The 23,242-nt window shown below is 39.6% G+C and overlaps 1 protein-coding gene across 1 annotated transcript in view; it reads left to right on the plus strand.

The window, feature by feature from the left end:
- The window catches only part of LDAH (lipid droplet associated hydrolase), a 112,554-nt gene that overhangs the window by 65,310 nt on the left and 24,002 nt on the right, over positions 1-23,242 (plus strand). Inside the window, exon 5 of the mRNA XM_048297718.1 lies at positions 7,778-8,018. Coding sequence (XP_048153675.1) covers positions 7,778-8,018 — 241 coding nt within the window. The remainder of the gene's footprint in view (positions 1-7,777; positions 8,019-23,242) is intronic.

The following is a 23,242-nucleotide window of genomic DNA, read 5'->3' on the forward strand; positions in this document are numbered from 1 at the left end:
ATCCCTAGCTGGATCCTCAGTATGCCTATGGAAATTGTACCAGAAGGTCCTGTGATCAGTACTGGATCCTTCATCCAGTTTGTTCTCAAACTATGAAAATTCAAATATCCCGTAGTGAAGTTGAGCTGACAAACATGAACGTGTTGGTGGCACTCAAAAAGTGTTTTTCCTAGGAAGCAAAAATTCCTTCAGCCCATCTGAGAAAATTTAAGTGTGTTCTTTAGAGTTTTACCAGCATGGTCACAGAGTTGCATAAACTCTGCATTTCTTTGGAAAACAAATTCAGCTCTACAGGAAGCATATTATGTTCCTCATAAGAAAAGATTTTTTGTAGAAAATTTAAAAATCTTTCCTTCTGTCACTTAGTCTCGCAGGTTATGTGTAATAAAATTAGAAGTCTGGAAGGAAAGGAATAGAAAAAATTGAACACATCTGATGCCAAAGGAAAAATTTGGGCAGTAAGAAATAGGAATTGTAGAAAATTTAAAATGAAAGTTTGAAATCAAACGCATGTGCCTCTACCTTGTTCTATAGCCCCTGTATGTTGGGAGGGTTCTATAGAAGATGTTAACAGAAGATTCCCTTGAGCTAAGCAGCCACTAAATGAACTATAAATTGTAACAAAAATTACAAACTTTCCTACAAAATTATTTTTTGCAACTTTTTACCATTTTGTTTTACAGAAGCAGTTTGGTTACCCAGAAAAGTAAGTTTTGGTTAGAGCAGAGAATTGAGATTTACCATACAGTCGTTTAAATTATTCCTGCTTTTATGAAGTATATTTTCATGTGGAGTCATCTAACTTCACAAATTTCAGTTTATTTGTCCATAAAAAGCATGCTAAGACTTCTCTGTGGGACTTAATTCTTATAAAGCACTTTGAAATTATCAGTGATAAGATTTCCTGTTAACTGTGTTTGAGATACTTGTTTTGGTGCCTCTTTAATAAGCCCAAACATTTGTTTTGAATCACAGGAGATCCATAGGGTAAAATAGAGAAAATGCACACAGTATGTTTTGACTTCACACCAGGAGAAAAACAATGTTTTGTCACTTGTGTCTATTCTTTAGCTCTTCTGCTGTCATGAAATCCTGTGGATTTGTTGATACTGACCTGTGACAGAGTTCACTGGTACAACAAACCAAATGACATCTTGATCCGCTGAAGAAGAAATTATTCAAGACTTTGAAGTCGAACTCTATATTTTACATATTTTATTGTATTATATTATATGTAATTCATGAGTGAGCAAAGTGAACGGGCAAGCCCAGCAAGTCCTGCTGTGGGGAGAGGACAACCCAAGCCAGCACTGTCTGGTTTGTCCTGTGTGTTTTCTTGGAAATCTGCTCAGCACAGCTGTGGCGATAAAGCACAGAATACTTCCCTGATCCTCGTTGTTTTGCCTGCAGGTTTCTGCATACTGTGTAGAAGAAATTGTGTGATTAATGTGACATTTCGTGTCAAGGGTAGACTGTAGATTACCATTAAATGCATCATTATGTTATCTTCGAGAAATCTACTAGGTTTCACCTGACAGGTAATAGCTTTTTCTCTGCCAACACAGGAGAGGAATAACAAACTAATACATGGGGTGAACTAGTATATATCAAAAGAAGTGCTGCTTTTGACAGAGAAGCAGCTCTTGCTTTTCCTAGGGTTTTGAAGGAATTTGAAATTAAACTTCCTTGCTTGTTTTCTTTCCAGAGCTAGATGTTCAGGGGCAGTGCCATGCTTGGACACTCCATTACTGAGCACCGGTCAGTGCGATGGCTCCATTATAACACATCATGCTTGTTTCCTTGTTTCTGTCCCCTGATTTGAAGTCTGAGTTCCCTGTGGGCTCTAGAATGCATAACTGGTGTTGGATCTGAGCCTTGTGATCTTTTTGTTGGTGGTTATTGTATTGACCATTTCTGCCACCCCAGTGATCAAGAGCAGGTTATGCAGCAGGAGCAAATGTTTTTCAAAAACTTCCCTGCTCAAAAGCCAGTGAGAGCCTCCAGCAACCATTTCTTCTGCCATTAAAGCAGAGTGAACCAGTGGTTTATTTCTGAGGAAGCTTCACTTTCTAGCATTTTCTTCAGTGGATCAGAGTCTTTCTATTTTATGGCTCTGATAGAGCTATCTGAGCATACCTGTGGTCTGTCATGGACATGGGTGGTCTGTCCATTGAGAGCCAAGGGACAGGACTGAGAAAGCTTGGCTGTAGTTACTGAATTCACCTACTTGGAGTCTCTTCTGAAAAAATTCTTTGAAATGGCTCCTGCTGCTTTCTGTTGGTCAGTGTCCTTTTCACATCCTGACTGCTCTTGTCTCCCATTTTATTTCTCTTAGCAAAGTGTCTCTGTATTAAGACACAGTGGCACAGTGTGACAGCCCTCTGCAGGCCCTTGGCTGTGTGAGCTCAGAAAGGCACAGACCTGGGGGCCTGAGTCTGTAACCAGCATTTCTTGTGTAATCAAAACTGGCTGATTTCAAAAGCATTGACCTCCCCTCGTTGGCATGGAAGGACTTAACTGCTCTGAAAATCAAGTGACTTCTTTGAATACTGGTTGTAAGCGGCATCCAGGTTTTAAGCGTGGTTTTGCAGCCACAGCACTGTCATTTACCAGTCCCTTAAACAAGTAGTATTACCCACTCAAACTTCAAATTGTCGCTGAAAATATATTTCAACTCATTCAGTAGAAGGCACTAGTGGAAAATATTACTGTGGGGATGTTTTTAACTTTATCCAATTTGCATACTTGCAGTGTTTTTATACAGAAACATTTTACAGAAATCCTTTGCTGTTGTGGTTGAGGCTATTAAATTGCGCAGTGTTACACAGCAACTTACTGTAAATTTAATTGTTTGACTTTTTGTACTCTGTTCTCATTTTAATCAAAACAACTTCCAACTGTTACTGCAAATCCAAACCCATGTTGACATAACCATCATGCGGTGAAGACTTGAAGGTACTCAGTTGTTACATTTTGCTTTGGATAGATTTAGATAAAAGCTCAATCAAAAGCCTGGATGTACAGGAATATATGTGTACTCTATGTAGGTAGCTTGCTGGAAGCCTTTGTTTTATTCTTTAATATTTATAGGGACCAGTTATCATGGGAAGTGAATCATATTAATTGGGGATCCTTCCTAAACAAAGCACTTCGGTTAATGCCATGCTTTTTTGGAATGGGTATTTAATATTCTCTGCTTTGAGAGCTCACTTTTCCTATAAAATAAGTAGTTTCTCTTCCCTCTGTGTTCTAAAGTTTACTGTGCAGGTCATACATTCCTGAAGTTACTGGACTGATTGCTCTAGATACCAAAACAGATAAACAGTGTCAAAAGGGAAGCTCCCAAAGTCCCCACACCTTCCTCCTGTGGTGTGTGTTGAAAGAATCAAGGGCAGAACGTTCTGGGCTGGTTTGTTCTCTGGACACGTGCTCAGGCCATGCACCATTTCATTTTCTCAGTGATATATATACACTGCTAGACAAGGGAGTAGGAGCTGCCTTGGCACCCACACGAGTTATGTCAAGAGTTTGCAGGTAATGTTAGCTTTTGGTTCTCAACAAAAAGTGGACCTTCTGAGACACTGCATCAGATTGCAGGCCCTTGAACCATTCAGGGCTTGAGTTCTGTGAAATGTAGAGTTAAAAATTAATTATGAAATAGATGCAGCTGCCTTAGTGACTAACCCAGAGAGCGTCTATGCCTTGGAACAGTGAACTTCAGTGTATGTGCCGTCCTGAGTGTTGAAATCTTGCAGTTCAATAGCATGATAAGTAAATGGTAAATAAATGGAACTACAGTTGTACAAATACTGTCTGTTGATTGTCACAACCATCAGTAGTGACAATTTCAGTACAATTTAAGAGTACATGTACTATTTTTAGTGGGATGACCAAAGCAGAGTCAAGGATAGGTGGTACAGGCCACAGCTCTCAGCAACTCCTGGACACAAGGTCTGTTTGCCTTCAGTGGAGTCACTGGCCAACTTTCTGTAGTCCCCAGATCCACTCAAGTCGCTCTTTCCAGTGTCTCCAGTTGTCCAGCTCTCTGCCTTTCCATGTGCTTAACAGATAAAAATTACTGGACTTTGAAATGGGAGTAGTTTAAACTAGGTGAATCTGAATTTCACTCACTAATATTTTTAACATTTGTGCATTATATCTAAACTTACATATATGCATGGATATATTATATTTTGTATTATATAAATAAATATTTGTAATACTTTTTGTATTTTGACTGAAGGTTATTACAAGAAACTTCATTAATTATGAGAAGGGTTTCCATAAATAAGGAGATCATTAACCTTTACACATTATTTCATGGTATTTACTGTGGCATTCATAGTTGTGACAATACCTGGTGCTTATGACAGGCAATGTCCTCCATTTTCAGAATAATTGGTCTTATAATAATTACAAAAATTTTAGCTTGAATATAGTTCTGTGCTGTCTACCTGATTTCAGCTAGTGTAAACTGTGTATAGATAAGATCTAGGCATTTGAAAAGTAAAAAAAAAAATATTAATTGATGTTGTGCATTTGAATATTATTAATTTCCTAAATTTTACATGAATGTTTCTACTTCACTTATTTCAAGACACAAATACGACATACTTTTTTGTGATTATATGTGTCATTATAACAAAGTGGGTTAAATCTGTCATATCTACAGTTCTATGGCAAAGAAGTTGGACTGCATCTTGCAGCTATTCTGCAGTGAAATGCACAGTTCAAGATCCTGGTTTGTGAATCTAGCAGTAAACTAAGAAATAGTTGATAAGTGTTTGAAAAATGCAAGTTCTACGTTCCTCTATTATTGTCTGCAAAATATTTAAAAAAACAACCCCAAAATTAAATTATCCTCCATCTTTTAAATTTGTGGCCCATTACAAAATGCAGGAATGCACAGGACAGGGTAACAGCTTTCTTCGTTTGTCCTTCTTCTGCCAAGGTTTAGCAGCTTCCCCTGTGGTTAGTGCAGCCCTCCAAGCAACTAATCCTATATCTATAAACTGCAATGTCAAAGGATTAAAGTGTGCCTGGGAATGCAGGTCAAATCTGCTTTAGATCACAACAGTTTGGGTTCAGCTCCTAGCTGAAATATCACGAAACTACCATGTAATTTAGTAAAAGTTTCGCATTCCTATACTTCAGCTGCTGGTTGCCTTTAATAAAAAGAGGCCCAGGATTGATTTCCCTGAGACAGTATTTTTCTTTGTCTCAAACCAAAGTAATATCAGCTGGAAAGTAGAAGGATTTCTTAAAATAGTTCTGTATTTTATAAAAATAACTCTTTCAAAGTCTGCTTTTAAAATACTGTAAGAAGTACAGTTTCTGATGATGGATGCATGACATGGAGGGTTCCCTGCCCTCTCTCTGCCTGGCTGAAGACAGTGACTTAAGGGACAGGGGGCAGTGGTGACAAGTTCCTGCCTGGCACAGCCAGCGTATATCCTCTGGGACTGCCCCACCTCTCCAGGTGCCTTGGAATGACAGGTGTGAGGCTCTGCGAGAACAATAACCAGGACAATGGTTCACCTGGCTTGGAGGTGTTGCTGAGGTTGGCACTCTACAACTTGCTTCCATAAAAACTGCTTCCATGAAAAAGAAAGATGTGTCATTTTCATAGGAGACTCATTCTGAAGGAAACAGAAGGACCATTTCTTACGGAAGCCCACTTCCTCCCTGGGCCCAGGTTAAAGATGTGGAGAGAAAGCCTCCCATCTTCCCACCCTGGTGCAGCTCTTGAATTATTATCCATTATTGATTCTTCAGGTAGACAGCAATGAAGTTGCAACAAGCAGCCGAAGGACAATCAAGGGAGACTTCAGGGCCTTGTGACAACTGATTAAGGGTTCAGGAGCACGGTTAGTGTTCTCTGTGCTTCCAGCTGCAGGGAGCGATGAGGGAAGAAACAGGAAGAGCCAGCAGATTTATACCTGACTCTGATCATTTGTTCTCTGGGTATCCAGACATGGACAGTAAGCAGAATGAAGCCCCCGTAATCAGAGGGGAAATGGTTCGTGATCTACTACACAGCTTAGGCACACAGTTGTCGATGGCCAGCAGGACGAGGGCAGTGATTGTCACCCTGTACTGGGCATTGGTGACGCCACCCCTCAAGTGCTGTGTTCAGTTTTGGGCCCTCACAACAAGGACACTGAGGTGCTGGAGCGTGTCCAGAGATGGACAAGAGAGCTGGGAAAGGCTCTGGAGCACAAGTCTGATGAGGAGCGGGTGAGGGAGATGAGTGTCGAAAAGGAGGTTCAGTGGAACCATATTGCTCTATAATTACCTGAAAGAAGGTTGGAGCCAGGTGGGGATCAGTCCCTTCTTCCAAGGAACAAGTGATAAGACAAGAGGAAACAGCTTGAAGTTGTGCCCAGGGGAGGTTTAGATTGGATAGATTAGATTTCACAGAAAGGGTTGTCAAGCACTTAAGAGGCTGCCAGCGGAAGTGGTTGATTCACCTGTCCCTGGAGGTATTTAAATGATGTGTAGATGTAGCACTTGGGAACATGGTTTATTCATGAGTGTGGCAGTGCTAGGTTAACAGCTGGGCCCCGTGATCTTAAAGACCTTCTCCAACCTAAAGGATTCTCTGATTTTATCATGTTTGTATGTTTGCTGTTTGCTATGTTACAATGCCCAGATTTTGGGAGCATCTCTTGGTGGCGTGCCCTGCCTTCCATTGGAGACCTGCTGGGACCAGCAGTGCTGCATACATATGTAGTGGCATACATTAGCCAAGTCTTGTCCGAGAGCAAAGAAAATTATCATAAAATATATTTTACAAAAATACTAATTTGCACAACATGTAGAATGATGTGCAGTAAGCAGACATATGTAACTACATTTATTGATATTGAGTCACCAAGAAAGCCCAGCTGTTTATGCCTTATTACCTGCCAATGCAATATCCAGATCCTCTTACTTCTTTTTGTTGATACTTCTCTAAGGTAGGGGTGTGTCTCTTTGAGGGTTATTCCTATATGAATTATTGCAATATATTTTCACTTATAGAAAAAAAATGAAGTTATTCTTTTAGAATATTTGCTTGATCTTAGCATTGAAATATAACTCAGAGTTGGTATATTAACTCAGTTTTGATTTGGGTGGGTGTGATTTTAATTAATTTCTTTGTATTTTAAGGCTATAGTGTATTATTATAACATGAAGTAATTACCAGCTTCAGAATATGTGTATATCATTCTAACAAATAAAAAGCAGTATTGTGTGCCAGTGTACACGCTGAAATGAAGGGGCTGTGTGCTGCTTCTTGTTCTGACCAAGTTTACCTGTATTGAGCTGCAGATTGAAAACCTTCTGTGTTGTCAATTTGTAAAGTTATCATCGCAGCAGCTGACATTTTCTAATTTGATTAGTTGGTTTACTTAGAGAAAATAGTTTACCAGGTGAAATGAAAAGCAGCGTACTTTTCCTGACGTAAAAAACCCTCTGGGACTGAGCGGAGGGCTCCTGCCTGCTGCCCTCTGCTGGGGTTACTCCTGCTGGTGCTTCCTGGTTCATATTGATTCCCAAAGGCCACTCACCTCTTGAGTTCTTCCCTGTCTTATCATAAAGCATAATTTCATAGCCGTGTACTTGTTTGCTTCACCTTTTAAAGAAATTGAACCAGGGCACACCACACAGCCTGAGGGGCAACGCGCCTGGAAGCCCCATTTCATTGCGATGGAGGCTCATTTAAAGATTCAGTCTGCCAGGCTGGGCTGTGGTGCTGTGGCCTTGCTGACAGTGGTTTCTCGTGGTCTGGCAGGTTCTGCGCTCCGTGCTGCTGTTCCCGACGATCGAGCGCATGGCTCAGTCCCCCCAGGGGAAGCTCATGACCCCCTTGCTGTGCAAGCTTCGCTACGCTCTGTACATGCCCGTGTACCTGCTGTCCTTCCTCCCCGAGGGAGTCAAGGCCTCCCTGGTGAGGTTTGCACTGCGAGGGATGAAGACCTGTGATGAGTCTTCAATAACGACCTCCATAAATCTCTTCAGCGTCGACTGCATTGGTGAGCACCTTTTCTGTGTTAAACCATCTTTTGTATTTTTCTCATTTAGTAAATATTGATTTAGTTTTTTAATATTAAAGCATCAGTTTTGAAGAATAACAGGTCTGGTCTTTTCTAAAATTAAGACCATGGGCACAGGAAAATCTCATATGAGTGAATTAAAAAAAAATCTTACAGGCAAAATAACAAAATATTTTCCCAAAGAATATATATTTCTTAAGCAAACTGACCTATACTACTGACGTGATTTCTCATGTGATTAAAACACTCTTTTTACAATCTACTTTATGTGACTTATGTCTGCTTACTTTTTGCATTTCATTTATATTGGATGGTGAATATGAAACAGTCATCAGTTTCACAAAGGGTTCTTTGCATCTGTTTTTTTAAGCTATGTTTTAGCCAGCTGTATAGACTCTGTCATCTGAATTGGAATATTGGTAAATTCAGAAAAGGACCTTCAGCCTACAAAGACACTAGAAGTTACTTTATGCACTGAATTTCAACATTTTTTTGGGTATAAAGAGAAAGATTAACGTTCCTCCAGTGCATATTGTACACATATTTTTCACATTCTAGCAAGATAAACAACTTTAAGAAGCAGAATAATTTCAGATAAATTATGTTAAGTTTAGAATGAAAACCAGAACGTGAATTGTGCTATACTCCAGGTATTTTGGTAAGTTAACAGTTTAAAACAATTTGGAATAAAATTGACGTGCTAACACAGTAATAATAGCAAGAAGGAAGTTTTGATTGCATTAATAGTAGTAAAAACACATTCCTACATTTCCAGTTGGGATCTGTCTTCTATCAGTTAAATTTTAGTTACTAATCATCCAAACAGATGTGCCAGAGTAACTGGGATTGCAGTGAGGGGCTGTGCCTTTCACGGATCTGTGGGTGTGTTGGTCTGTGTGGGAGGCTCACTGTAGGACTGTGCAGAGACCAAAAGCAGGATGGGCAGTCGGGGGTTGTGCTGCCAGCCTGGACAGCCCCAGTTTTATTGTACAAACCAGACGTTATGACAGTCACTCCCTCGCAGTGTCCTGTGCCTGACAAAATCAGGCTCCTGGGTTGATAATACACATTTCTGATAGGAGTCCTATAATTAGTTGCTTGAGATCCTATTAATTGATGTCAGTTTCCTGGTGACCAAGGAGAAAGCAAGCATGCAGTCATACCTACACGAGATGTTCAAGTGTCTTTGATAATTTTGTCTCAGAGGAAGGTATGTGGAGGTCTGTGGGGTCACATCTCCACAAGCCAGGAATCCTTCTCTGGTCCCCATAGATAAACTTTTACCTCTAAAAAACAGGTTATTCATAGCCAGAGTTGTATTGGAAATGGTCCTTGGCCTGTGTTAACCTCCAGAAAAGCATGGCCAGCCATTGTTTGTATGTGTTGTTTGGCCCAGGCCACAGCAGTGGGCAGAAATAATTTAACAGAACGGATTTTGTGTGCTGCTGTTGGAGACTGACCCTGTGAGCTCCTCAGCCCCCAGGTGAATGAGCCTGGTAGATGTGTGCCTGTCTGCCTGTTGTAATTTCTTATGTGCACCAGTGTCTGACCTGTGTCCAAGCTGTAAGGTAAATTGAGGCAAGAAACCAGGCGGAGGGCTCTTCACTCATAGGATGTGACTGACTGAACTAATTCTACCAGAATGAAAACCCCTGGGAGCCAGTGTCTTGTAAAACTTGCATAAATAGGCCTTATTGATGCAACTAGCTCCTTTGGGTTTGTGATAGCATCTCTCTCAAGCAGAATTCCGCTTTGGTTTGCATCTTTGGAAACTGATGATGTTTTACAGCCCAGTGACTCAGGACCACATGCGTGGATTAATAATCTTTGAGCGTCTGGGTATTGCCTGTTAACCTTCTCTTTTATTGTTTGAGGACAATAGAAAATGTTACCATTCAGCAAAAATTTGCTAAATCTAGCACAACAACTGAGTCTGTCTTATGATACTGCTCATCTGTGAGTTGCTGAAGCCTCTGAATTTGTGGTAGATGCTTTTCTAAACATTTTCTTGTCCCTTAATAAATTGCTAGATATGGTTCAGAAATGTTCAGCAAATGAAGTTGTTTCTCCTCTCCAGGAAGGTTGCATGTCAACTCATTAAAAATATACGTATTGCCTTTGGCATGTACTTCTGTTGCATTACTATAATTGTAATAAAAGCTATGATTAAGGGCAGAAAAGGTGGTAAAAGTTTCCTTAAATCTAATACGTCCGTTAAAACAAACCAACCTGCCAGGGATTTGTTACCACATCCAAAGCTTAGTCACAACAATGTTTTCTCTCCTCTGAAAGGAAATGAGATTTGAAACTTAATTAGAGCAGAATTCTTAGACCAAGTGCTTCTCCTCTTGACACTGACAGTGAAAAGCTCCATTCAGTTGCTGCAGGATCGGGCCCTTAGCCGAAAGAGTCAGTGAAGGAAGAATTACATTACCTATCTGTCCCAGTGTTCCAAATCATGTTTGTTCCTGCTTCTTATCCAAACACATATTTCAGTTGTCCTAACTTGATAGTTGATGATATGTAGAAGCTCCAGTTACACAACAAGAGGAATTGTGATGACAATGTCCAGAAAGGGAACATAATAGAATGTCTTGTCCCAACGGGGAAACAGTACAGAAGGAGAAGAGACAGCAGGGACTGTAAAGAAAATGGATTGTAAGGAAGGGTGGGAACATACAGTGTATAAATAACAAAGGACCCATCAGAAATAAGCAAAAGGGGCTGAAGGGACTGTGCTTACCTGGTTTAACTTCTAGCAAAGGTATCTTAGGGCAGAAGAAGAAGAACAAACAAGCTTTTGGGTACCTGTATTTATGAACTTAGGAGATGAATAGACAGAAATATTGAACATTAGTGACCCTGACTTATCTGAAACATTGTCACTCTGTTTATTCAGGCTAGCAAAACAAGGCTACCCCTATCTGGCACACTAGTGGTGGTTCTACAAATCATGTACAGTCCTGCAGTGCTGGAATACTTTGGCACTCCAGTGCCCTGAAATTTGTAAACATTTCTTCGGTGACAGATGCCAGTAGCAGACTTACAGTGACAGTAAACCATTCTATCTACACGGGACAGGATTTATTGTCCAGCCCTTTGACTGGCAAACTTCCTCCATTTGTTTCTGTAAAATTTCCACAAAAGCACAGACATTACATAATGGGTAAACACCGCACGGCTTTTTTGAGAGGCAGGCTCCCAGGTCAGAGGTTAATGTCTGGATGACAGAGAAGATACAGATAAGCACAATAGCAAAAAAACCCTCCAACTGGCCCAAACGAGATGGGTCCTTTGTGATCTTGAACCTGTGACTTCCCTGGAGGAATCTCCCTGTTTGTTTAACCTGGTCGGGGAGCACTGTGGCCTGGGGCAGGGGGAGGTCTGCTTTGTGCTGTTGGGGCAGGTTGGGAAGGAGGGGACTCAGAAGCCTGAAACAAGGCTTTCAGATTAGTTTAGGCTGTTGCACGAGTGCAAACTGGAAACAGGAGATGCCTAGTTAATTAAAACATCCAACTGAAGTTGTAAGACAAAGAATTAAGATAAAACTCCAGAGCTGTGATTCAAATTTTATCTTGTTCTAAGCATGGAGACGTTCAGATTTCATGTGGAGTGTTTACATTGCCCTTGTTTTACAGAGTAAAAAAGGGGCTAAGGCAGTTTCAGGCACTCCACTTTTATGCCCACAGGACTGTATAGGAAGTGAGTCCCAGATGAGGTATGGAGGCTTGTCTCCCAGCAGTAGCAGCTTCTCCCTGTTGGATGTACAGGAACATAAAATTACATCCCTGAGGTGCCAGAGTGAAACATTTTATTGTAGGATAAATTTTGCACAACTATCAAATAGCATCTGGGAGATAAATTTACATCAAAAGCCAGTTAAACGTAAGCTTCCAGTTGCTATGAAAATGGAACAGAAGCTTTTACATTGACTTAAGTTATTTAAGTTTATCTCCAGGAAGCCAACTGGGAGGCTGCATTCTGGGTTTGAATTATTCCAACCTCACGAGTTATCATGGCTTGAGATCTGTTTCTAGTCCAGTTCTTTTTATTTATCAGAGAGATTTTAAATGCAACATTATGGGTGGTCTTCATCTGATCACTATGGACATCATGCTGTCTGAATAGCTGGCGTTAAAGCAGGAAAGGCGAATCACACCCTGCAGATGACTGATGCATTTTACTGATCACAGAGGGACTCTCTCTACTAGAAACCACAAATGCCAGTCAGTATCTACTGACTGTTCATTTTGCTTCAGAAAACAATGTGTTCCAAATTTTCCATGCAGCTTTTACCCTTGCTGCCAGGACAGTCAGATATCTCATACTTTGGCTGCATTAGAATTTACAGCTGCTGATTTCTAGTGAGAGTGTTGTTTGTTTCCTGCCTTCTTTGAAAACTCATTTTACATTTCCACCTCAATTTCCTGACAAGTTGAGATGGGAAATTTTTGGAGCTCTTTTTCTGGGACTGAAGTGCTGTGGAAATACCCATCTAACCAAAATACTTGGCATGGGACAGTACACGGTGTTGTGTTCATGGAACTCAGTAGCACCTCCACCTATTCTTCTTCTATTTTTCAGAGGTAAAAACCAGTGCTTAAGGTATTATGTAATCACTTGATAAAAAACTTCACATGAAATGGTGAAATAAGAGGTTTTGCCCCTGAAAAATTATTTATAAAAGCAGTATAATTGCACAGCTAAAATTTAGTTTACTTTTCTTTCTTGCTTTGCTTTTTGAATTAAAATACAACAGAAGTTATGATAAGCACATCTAAATCCAGCACAGAAGACAACATAGTACTTTTGGTTTTTATTTTCTTTTGTGGAACAAAATCAAAAGAGCTCTGCGTTCCATGCTGAATGGAACAAAACCTGTCCATTGAGGCATGCACAGCTAAGGGAGATATGCACATTATATTCTCATCTTCATTTTACTATTTCAAATGCTGTACCAGCATGTTGAAAAAAGAACCCAGTGTTCGAGACAAGGGATGAGCTATTGCCCAGCATCACATAGCTGGTCAACAGCAGAACTGTACATAGACCTGCAACCCAGGGCAGCAGTTGTTCTACTGAACCTGCCTAGCCACTAGTTTAACCTTATAAATGTATATGTATGTTTGTCATGAGCAGCTTCTCCAAACCACGCTGGCCAGACAGTGCATGCAGTGCATTTTAAAATAGAGACAGAAACTGATACTACAAAGGATTTCAGGTAGCGCCTTGCAATCTCACACCTACATCTTTCATAGTGGGCAGGAGAATAAAATCTTTCCCTACCCCCTGGGCACTGGGCAACTGTACAGATCTTTGAACGCAGACCAGGAGATTTTCAAGTTGGTTTTCCAGGCTTATTGAAATCCAAGCCCTGGTAATAAAGAGTGATTGCTTTGTTTCTTCTGATGAATATACATTTTAGATAACTTCTGGCTACAATGTAGAAACCATTTCAAGGATGTTTTATATTTAAATCTGTATAGAATTTCAGACATGATGGATAGCCAGACAAAATTTCATGGCGAACAGAAATGACTGATATGGTACATAAATTCCATCTACATAAACTAAACCGTGTTTCATCTGTGCAGTGTAGCACAGTATATCACAGGTGGGCAAAAACAGTGGAGCTCAGCAGGTCTGCTCTCTTCCTGTGTGCATTCTTTGATGCTCAGTGGGACAGAAAGATGTCAAAAATGATACAGCAGATAATGTCTCTCCCTCTCACTAACATCTGATTAATTAGGATTCAAGAGAGGTCTATGCTGAATTCAGGTAACTGTACGTCTGTCTCCTGCAAGACGTTTTTTGCCTCTCTGAATTTGCTGCTGCCAGAAGGCCGCTTTAGGTAGCCCAGCAACCAGGCCCAGTGTGCTAAATCTTCTGCTCCTGCAGCGTTTCTCGGCAGCCTCCTGTGCGCTGTCACAGTTGAGTCCTATCCACTTCTGACATTTTAAGTGATGATCGTAATATGTATTTCTGCAAAGTGTTTAAGAGCGTGTTTCCTTACCTGTGGAAACACAGTAATATTTTATCACCTGCTTCGCAGGAAAAGGGGCCAAAGAATAACAGCCTTTAATATTTTCATGTTTCCTTTGCTACTGTTTATTTTCCTGTGTGATGCCTGACTAAAATGTTTGTTTAATGTAGTCGGACAACTCACCTTACCAAGGCAGCACTTAAGCTGACGGAAAAACCTCACATCTGCTCTATTCTTTCTGTGAGTGAATAAACTTTTCCTTATTTCAGAGTAGGATGCTCATATTAAATTACTGGAGGAAAGCAATGACTTTTATGTATTTATAGTCCTATTTATTTTTTAAAGTCAATCTGCTTCATCATTTACCCCATTTCCAAAAGAAAGAAAGATGTTTAATGAGGACTTTTATTACTTGCAAAAGCTTTTACTTTCCTGTGAAAGCCTTATGAAAATAAGGGTAATAATGTGGAAATTTCTCATTTGGTCTATTTCTGTTAATTATTCCTCTTTTTTTCTTGGGGGGAAAACCCAACATAAAAAACTCCCATCATAAATATTACTCATAAGGCGTGAATGTTTTGATAGTGGAACTGCTGATCATTTCCATGAAATGTGAGGCACAGTTGGGATTTGGTTGGGGAAGGGGAGATTGTTTATTCACCCCTGGTGAGGTTTCATCCCCAGGGATAAAATTTACGCCCACAAATTTGCAGTGAGTCTAATGATGTGTTGCAAATGGCATGGAAAAGGAAGAGGTAACATCAACAAAGCAGAAAGGATGTTGAAAATAAGTATATGCCAGTTAAGTGCTACCAGCTACAGTTGCTTTGTGTTAAACTATGCCAGTCAGTCATCTGCAAATTGGCACTTGATTTTCCCTGGGCCCAATACAAAGCCCTCTGAATTCATGGGAAGGACTCCCTTCTGCAGTAGGCTCATGCCTTTTGAATCAAAGCTGTCTGTCTAAACTCTCCCAAGGAATATCTGAAGTAGAACTCCTGGCTCTGTCATAACTTGTGTTTATTGGTTAGAAATTTAGCTTGATTCATTGAACTCCATCATGCAGTACCAGCAAAGCACTTAAACACATGCTAAATCCATACCCATGGGTAAACTCTAGATGTTTGTGTATTGGAATAAGGGGTTTTTTTGAAAATGACATTTACAAAGCTGGTAATTAATGCAGTACCTGTTATTCCATGTGACTGAAGGGGACACTGGTTTGGACTGATCCTATGATCAGCTAAAACAGTATGGCAATCCACTTTGCTGCTGCTCCTTACCATGAAGATGTCTGCCAGCACTCACTAATTCTTTAATGTGACAATATTGACAAGGAGAAAATTCCTACAGAATCTTCATGGATCTGGGAAGGAAATGCTGGCTTATCTTAAGCAAACCCAGTGGCACAAGAGATTGCTTGCTAGTTAGTGCAAATGTCAGGTCTATTTAAAATGAGCTTTAAAAATAATGGATTACATTTATGAAGTACAAAGTGGTATAAAGCCCACCTTTCTTACTAATCAAAGCCACTCCAGTTGAGAGAAAGTTCACCTTTTTCAAAGGATGAGTGTTCCAGTTGCTTCCTCAAGAAAGAATGAGCACCAGGTCCCGGTCCAGAAGGGCACTTAAACTGACCTCCATGTAGCTACTCACAGGCATAAACCCTTGTCTAGCAGAGCAGAGTAATCCCGTAGAGCTCAGGCAGGAACCATAGTGTGGAGATGCTGAATTGCTGCAGGCAGTGTCCATCCTGGCTATTCCCTGTGGACTGAGCAGCACCTAAAGAAGGCCCTTCTGTGCCCTTCTTGCAGGGTAAGGGGAGTCACTTTCCATGACCAAAATCTGGACCCTGGCAGAAATCCCAGCATCACAGCCATCTGCCATGGTTTGTGAGAGCTTAATCTGGAGATGAATTTTTCTACCTAAGGGATAGTTCTGTCATTTGAAGATGGTGGGAGTTGTTCCAAAGTAACTTTGGGCAGGATTAAGCCCGTGGACACTTCAGTTTCCATCACACACCCCACTTCATCTGCACATGCTTCATCACACAAAGCAAATGAGTGTTTTTCGCACTCCCCAACAAAGCATCTATTGTTTGTAAAGCACCTGGGTATAATTGTTGAATAACTTTTTATTTGTGGCTTTAGCCTCTGCTGTGCTTTCTCAAGCACAGCTGACTGATTTTCTTGTATAGCTCTGATCTTCCTGCAACTGCAGTACTAAGCAGGTTGGAGAAGCCCGTCCGTAGCAATTGCAGCTGGTTTTGCCTATTCATGTCCATCGTGGTTATACATTAACTGCTATGTTTTCATTCTAAATTCAAGTGTAAACTTAAGCAGACCTCAAAGTCAATGTTTATATCTTGTAAACCTCTAAACATCAACATTTTATCTAATGTGTGTGTGCATGTGTGGAAGCACATGTTCCTGCATTAGTCATCCTTGATACAAAGCAGTTCCTTCTGTTTGATGTTTTAAACAATAAGTTATACGATATTTCCAAGATAGCTGTTGGCAATAATTAGTGGTAGAAAATATGTTTTCCCCATAGGAAATTACAGTGCTGTTTGGTATTATTAGTCCTTACCACTGTTTTCTGACTCCTTCAGAGGAATGACAGAGATTGCTTCCTCAGGAGCAAAGGACAAACTGGAAAGGAAACTAATGTTACACTTCACTGAAGAACCTTTCAGTAAGACAGGCAACTTACCACCCTCACAGTAAAGAATTTCTTCCTAGTATCTAGTCTAAACTTCCCTCTGTCAATTTAAAGCCATTCTGTCTTGTCCTACCACTCCATGCCCTTGTAAAAGTCCCTCTCAGCTCTCTTATAGCCCCATTAGATACTGGAAGGTGCTGTAAGGTCTCCCAGAACCTTTTCTTCTCCAGTCTCAACAGTCCCAACTCTCTCAGCCTGTCTTCAGAGGAGAGTCTTTGGCAATAATCATGCCGTTGAAGTCAAATTATTTTATTCTTGTACCCTCTGCATGTAATCCCTCAAAAGGACAAGCAAAACTCTGTGTGTGTATCTGCAACTCGATGTTCAGCAATAATGCATTTAGAAATAAACTATAAAATCTGTTGAGCAGAAATGTTACTTTTCTTGATAGCCTAAGTAGCCTCTGAGACACTGAAGCCAGCTTGACTGGGACCTTTAGCACTCCATGCAGTATAACTCTTTCTTAGATGCAAAAAAAAAAAAGATCCAGTCAGGTACTCAGGAGTCTCCTTTGGCTTCAAATACCCACAATTTATCAATTTAATTGTATATTGTCCAATTTATCTTTACAGAGGCCAGGACTGGGAATTTAAAGTTGTCATTTTGCATATTTAAAAATATGTCTGAAGCATTTTGTGATAACAGATTATTGTGAAATTATCCTGCTGCCTGGCAGATTTACTAACGGGGCATCAGTGAAATGTTCTGGAAGAAAGAGACTAAGAATTTGAGGAGGTTCTGTGGGAGTCTCTTGTGTGACAGAAGAAAGCATCACTTCAGGCTTTTCCACGTCAGTTCTGCCAGTACCTGACAAAAGATGTCCCCAGTCTCTGCTGTGGTCCTTAGCCAACACAAATAAGAGTCTAAAGTAATAGCAATAATAGCAATTAAATGGCAGATGGTGAAATAGCAGATTCATTCTGTGAAAAAATTGACAGTAAATTATAGTTTTGTAAGGAAGAGCATCAGAACTGTCCTGGGAAGCTGCAGTGTCAATATGAGGAAGAAAGATGTATGGAAACAAACTATAGAGAGTGAGAGACTAATGACAGGGTAATGAGGTTGCTTGTTTTTCACCCCGCATAAGACTTGGCTATTAAAACCACTGTGCTTCCTCAAAAGGATATTTGCAGGTATGCACAGAGGTTGGGAGCACTTTCAATCTGACAAGTGTCATGGGAGCTTTGGCTTCCTTAGCTATGAAAAAGTGATTAACATTGGAACATTTAGTTAAGGAGGCTTGATGATGAGTTCAAGGCATGTCAAGTGCATGGCAGATGGATTCAAGGCACTTCTGAGAAGATTTGGAGCTATCCAATGTGCCATATGTAAAGTGCTTGACAGTTGTAGAGGGAGGAATCCAGCAACATAGACTGTTCGGCTAATTTTCATAGTGCATTGCTTTACACACACACACACAAACATATATATATATATATATTTATATATCAGAGAAAGCAATCAGCAGAGAATATATGGCAGTTTGATATGGGTAATTTGAAGACAAGAGGCAGATTTGCTGCATATTTTCACAAAAGGGTAACACCTGTGCTAGAACAGAAATACTTAACATGTTTACAACATAAAGCTCTATTCATTCACTAATCCCCTTAACATCCTGCCATAGTCAGTGGAGAAATAGGTAACACTTGTCTAATCTATCTAGGTCAGTACTTAAGGATGAGATGAACTGTGTACTTTCCTCTGACTGTGAAGAAAGAAAAATTAAGCTTTAGATATCCATGTTTAATCAGGTGAATCCTATGGCAGGTATAAAATAGAGTTGTTTAGACTGAACAAGGGACAACTGAAGGACATAGTAAGAGTTTTCAAGTAAAGGGCAGTAATTTAACTTATATGTCCATGGTAGATGAGCTAATATATAATGGAGTGTATTGCAACAAAAGTGATTCAGATTAGATTTTAGTTAATGATATTAATGGAATTCTGGATGGGATTTTCTATGAAGATAATGAAACTTTCATCATGTGCGCTTCCTAATGACAGGATGCATAAGTATCTGCTGAAAATAACATAACATTGATTCATCTTAAGAAGAAGAGACCAATGGAGATCCCTTCCAGCCCTGTAATGTCATACACTAATTAAATGTACAAGAGTAGCATCGAGAATTTCAGAACCCTTAATGAGAGGCACTTTACTATAGAAGAACCAAGAAAAACAGATGAACAGATACAACACAGAATGATTGAGGATACACAAATACAGGCAAAACATGCCTAATGTCAGACATTAGTTAAAAGCAAATCTGAAAGTTCAGAAAATGTGGTCTGATTGAATGTCTGAATGAATCTGCATTCTAGGGAGTGAATGCAGGATACAGAATCGTTATAAAAAGACCTGCAAAGGTAGATACGTTACCTCTAGAAATCAGCTGAATATAGGAGTCATGGTAGCACTGGAGTATTATCATACATACTGCTAAATTATTAATGATGAATTCTGGTATGGTTTTAGCCTTCTCCAGTTAGCATTCTCCTAGCATTCAGGCACAGGTCAGGAGTTAGCACTGCCATGCACCTTCCCCCTAAGCAGTTTGGGTAGAGGAAGAGTCTAATTCTGTGGAAACAAACCATTCTATTCCACTTGGCCTCAGGGCCTCAGAATAGCTCCTGGCTCCATTTCATACAGGGGTTCAGATCTAGTCTATATTTGTACCTGCAAAAGCAACAACAGCTCAATTGTTGGAGAGCAGTTGTGAGAAAACAGACTGTGGAAGTTTGACTTCTCAGTTGTCAAAGCAGAAGCTGAGAAGTTGCATTTTGTGTTGGCAGAAGGGTAAGATAGAGCAGGAAAGGGTTTTTACAATGCTGTTGATCAGTGAAGAAACAAAGGGCTATCAAAAGCAAGCCAGTGTGGACATACGTGCTTTACAGCCTGGCATTTATGGAACAATTGAGTAGATTTTTCTATAACAAGTGAGTACTTGATGAAAGTACAATGAAATGCACTAGCATTTCCCAAAACATCGAGCCATGTCTGAGAGAACTTTACTATGCCCTGGGTTTAAGAGCAAACCTGTACTTTAAGACTCTAATGTCAGAGCACAAGCTAATAAAGAGCTTTGCTCAGACTTTTATGTAAGAAATGTGGACTAAGTAAGTTGTAGTCACTCTTCAATTTTTTATATTGAGTCTAGTAGAACTGATGTTCAGTACTTGTAATAATACAGTACTAAATGAGAACTTGTTTTCTTAAGAGATAGTGACAAATATTGCTGAAAAATTAGTTCAAATTTGGATGAATATAAACATTATCATACTGAGATATACTATTGACTTACAAAGGAAATAATAGCTGGAAATGAGGTCCCAAGTCCATCTTGCATGGTCTCTCATTTCCAGCAGTAGTCAGAACAAAATAATTACAAGAAATGGGCAAAAACTCTTCAGTAGAAAAGTCTGCCAGTTAGTAAAGGCATCATTCTTTGAGGTAAAGGCTTAAAGATCTGAGGCTTTTGCAGTTACAAAGAGTAACTATGTAGCTCTAAATTTCGGTGATAGTTTGTGAAGAGAATTCTAAATATTTCTTGACTTCCAATGTCTTTGTCCTCTCTTGCTAATTTCTTGGCCCTGACAAGTTCTTATGGTAATGGGTTATGTCCTATGTGGTGTAAAATGGCTTTCTTTTCACGTTGTTCTACTTCTTAATACTCCTTTATATTACAAATGATTTACAAAAGATTTTTTAATAACTAAGGAGTTCTCTTCTGGGCCTGGTAGTGCTTCAGGTTTGTGGCTTTTAATCAATAGTGAGCTGTCTTTCATTAAAGGCCTCAAACACAAGGGAGGACAGAGACCAGCTGGAAAGTGTTGTTTTACTGAAAAGTAAATGAATTAACTGACTGACATTCAACCTGGAAAAATAAGCTAATGGAATACATAAGAAATTTTTTTAAGTGTGTAAAGCATGGGTTCCCTATAGGTGGGGAACAGAATCAAGGGAGCCAGCAGTAGTGGGTGGGTGGGGGTGGATGGGAAGGGTGATAAAACTTTTTGTGCTGCAGAGTCTCATAATACTCTACAGAAGTAGTGAGAATACCTGCAGCCTGCACTACAGTCACAAGGGGATCACTGATCTCTTACAAACCCCTCCAGTTCTAGCTGAAGAAAGTTTATTAATTTCTTAGTGAAAAAAGACAATGTCTTAGTATATGTGACCTTCACAAGACAGTGTGAGGTGTCTCTCCAGTCTTTGTATTCATCTCCTTGAGGGGTTGGTGGACCTGAGTAGGGGCACCAGGTTTGCATTTGGGAGGCATCGTGAAGGCAGGGCCGTGCTCTTCTTTTCCTCTGAGTTTGTCCACTCTAGAAACTCTTACAGTATGTTCTTCCAAGATTGATACTGCTGAATCTGTACTATCTGGACCTTGAAGTAAAAATGTGGCTTCGTGTTTCTCCCTGTATCCATTCCAGAGCATAGCTCCTACTAACTTATATAACAATATTTTGATGTGTGGGACTTAATAAATTTACACCTACAGCCACAATCTTGTTGATAGAGTCAACATAATCTAAAGCCAGCAGCAGTAGGGAAATGAAGTGAGTTTGGGTAGCCCTTCGTAGTCTTATGTTTATTTTTGTCTGATGAACAAGCTATTAAAGAATGTGCATGCATCCATTAAATTGTCTAGATTGGGGCTATCTTCACAACCACTCATTTTTGTTGGAAATCTGATGATTTCCTGAAAATCACTAGCCAATGAAGTTGAAAAGGATTTGTTTTCCTTTGTTATTGTCCCTTGTTTCATTAGTATGGCATCTTTCTGTCTATTCTTTCCATCACAGTAAATTCATTTCCTTAGCCCGGCAAAGAACACAGTACCATTTTTATGTAATTAAGATAGAGACTACAGAGCAAACTACACAGAATGAGCTCTAGTCATGGCACTACAGCACAGAGCTGTTTTTAAGTTAATCAAGGGCACGCATATCTCTGAAAGTTTATCAGGGTTAAGACAGAAATACATAACCTTTTATGTTTTATGAGTATGTGTGCCATGTGTAAGTCATTTTTTTCAAGACTTCTCTCCGTAAAGACATAGTTCCAAATCGTCTTGAATTTCCACAGACAACATAGTGTGACCTGACAGTTTTTCGTGTGAGTTTGTGATTAATTTAGCCCTAGTCTAATCTTTCCTTGCAAATAAGCAGACAAATCTTCTTTGGATATTCAATAATCAAGCAAGAAGTTTAAAGACTTGAGGAAAAATACATATTTCAATCCAAATAGAGGAAATCTCTGTATTGCTTCAAGAACCAAGTATAAAGTTTATCTGTCCTGAGTTAGAAATGTGTTTCTTCCCTGAAATCTGCACAACTTCCCAAGTTCTAGCATAGATCTGTTGATACCCATAGAGTCAATGGACAAGAAGATGGTTTAGAATACAGTTCTAAAATCTTCATAAAATAATAATTATAATGCTAGACATGCATTTCTTAAAAATCGGGAAATTTTCTATTTCACACATTGTTTGCTTGGCTGCACTGTGGCTGTATCAATGTGTTTGAAGTTCAGCTCAATAGATACAGGTATTCATCTAACAACTGGCTGCTTGAATGGGTGATTAAATAACCCGAAGCACTGAAAAGCTTGATTGATTTCAGCCATTATTGTTCGTGAAAACTAATAATTTAGCTGAAGGATATTAAGTCCTTGCTGTGACACTTTGGGTTAAAGAGCTACCAATGATATAAAGCACTCTTTTCTGGATCCTTGATTTGAGCCCAATCAGGGTTCCTCTATCACAAAACCCCCACAAATAAATCAGACACATTTTGGCACAGTTTGTCGTCTCTGCTTAGCAAATGTATGAGACTGAACTGACACTGATCCTTAATCACCTTTAATCCATGGAGGGGGAATGATCCTACCAGGGCAGGAAAAAGGTCATTGGCAGGATCATGGGGAGAAGCTAAGTTGGCAGTAAATTTCATAAGCCTGACCTGGGAATAAATGAGGGGCTTCCATTTTCAAGGTAATCTGTATAAAAGATTATAAAAGATCTGCATATAAAAAGTTACAGCATTTTAAGAAGGTATTTATGTGTTATAAACACAATAAACATGGTATTTGTCTGTTTAAACTTTAATTTCACTTTTAAGCTCTAAGACATAATTGTTTATGATAGTTAATTAACACTAGCTTTTTTTTGTTATTAAAAATGACCTGGGTATGAATTACAAAGGGTATTGGCAACTTGAGATGAAATAGAACATGATAAAAACACTTTGGGGTTCTACAGCTGTCACCAGGTACCTTGGTCAGTTTCTGTAGGTTTACAACCACATTTTTTTGTTTGTTTTGTGAGAAACAGACTCACATGAAGGAATATTTACAAAGGCCATGGTACTGGAAAAATTCATGTTATAAACTTCACTCTCTGTGCTTTGTAGTATCCCACTGACTGAGACTGAGTCATCATGCATCAGTCCAGTATAGGCAAAAGTACAGATTTGAAGGAATGGGATTATACCAT

Source organism: Corvus hawaiiensis, chromosome 3 (assembly GCF_020740725.1).
Source record: "Corvus hawaiiensis isolate bCorHaw1 chromosome 3, bCorHaw1.pri.cur, whole genome shotgun sequence".
Lineage (NCBI taxonomy): Eukaryota > Metazoa > Chordata > Aves > Passeriformes > Corvidae > Corvus > Corvus hawaiiensis.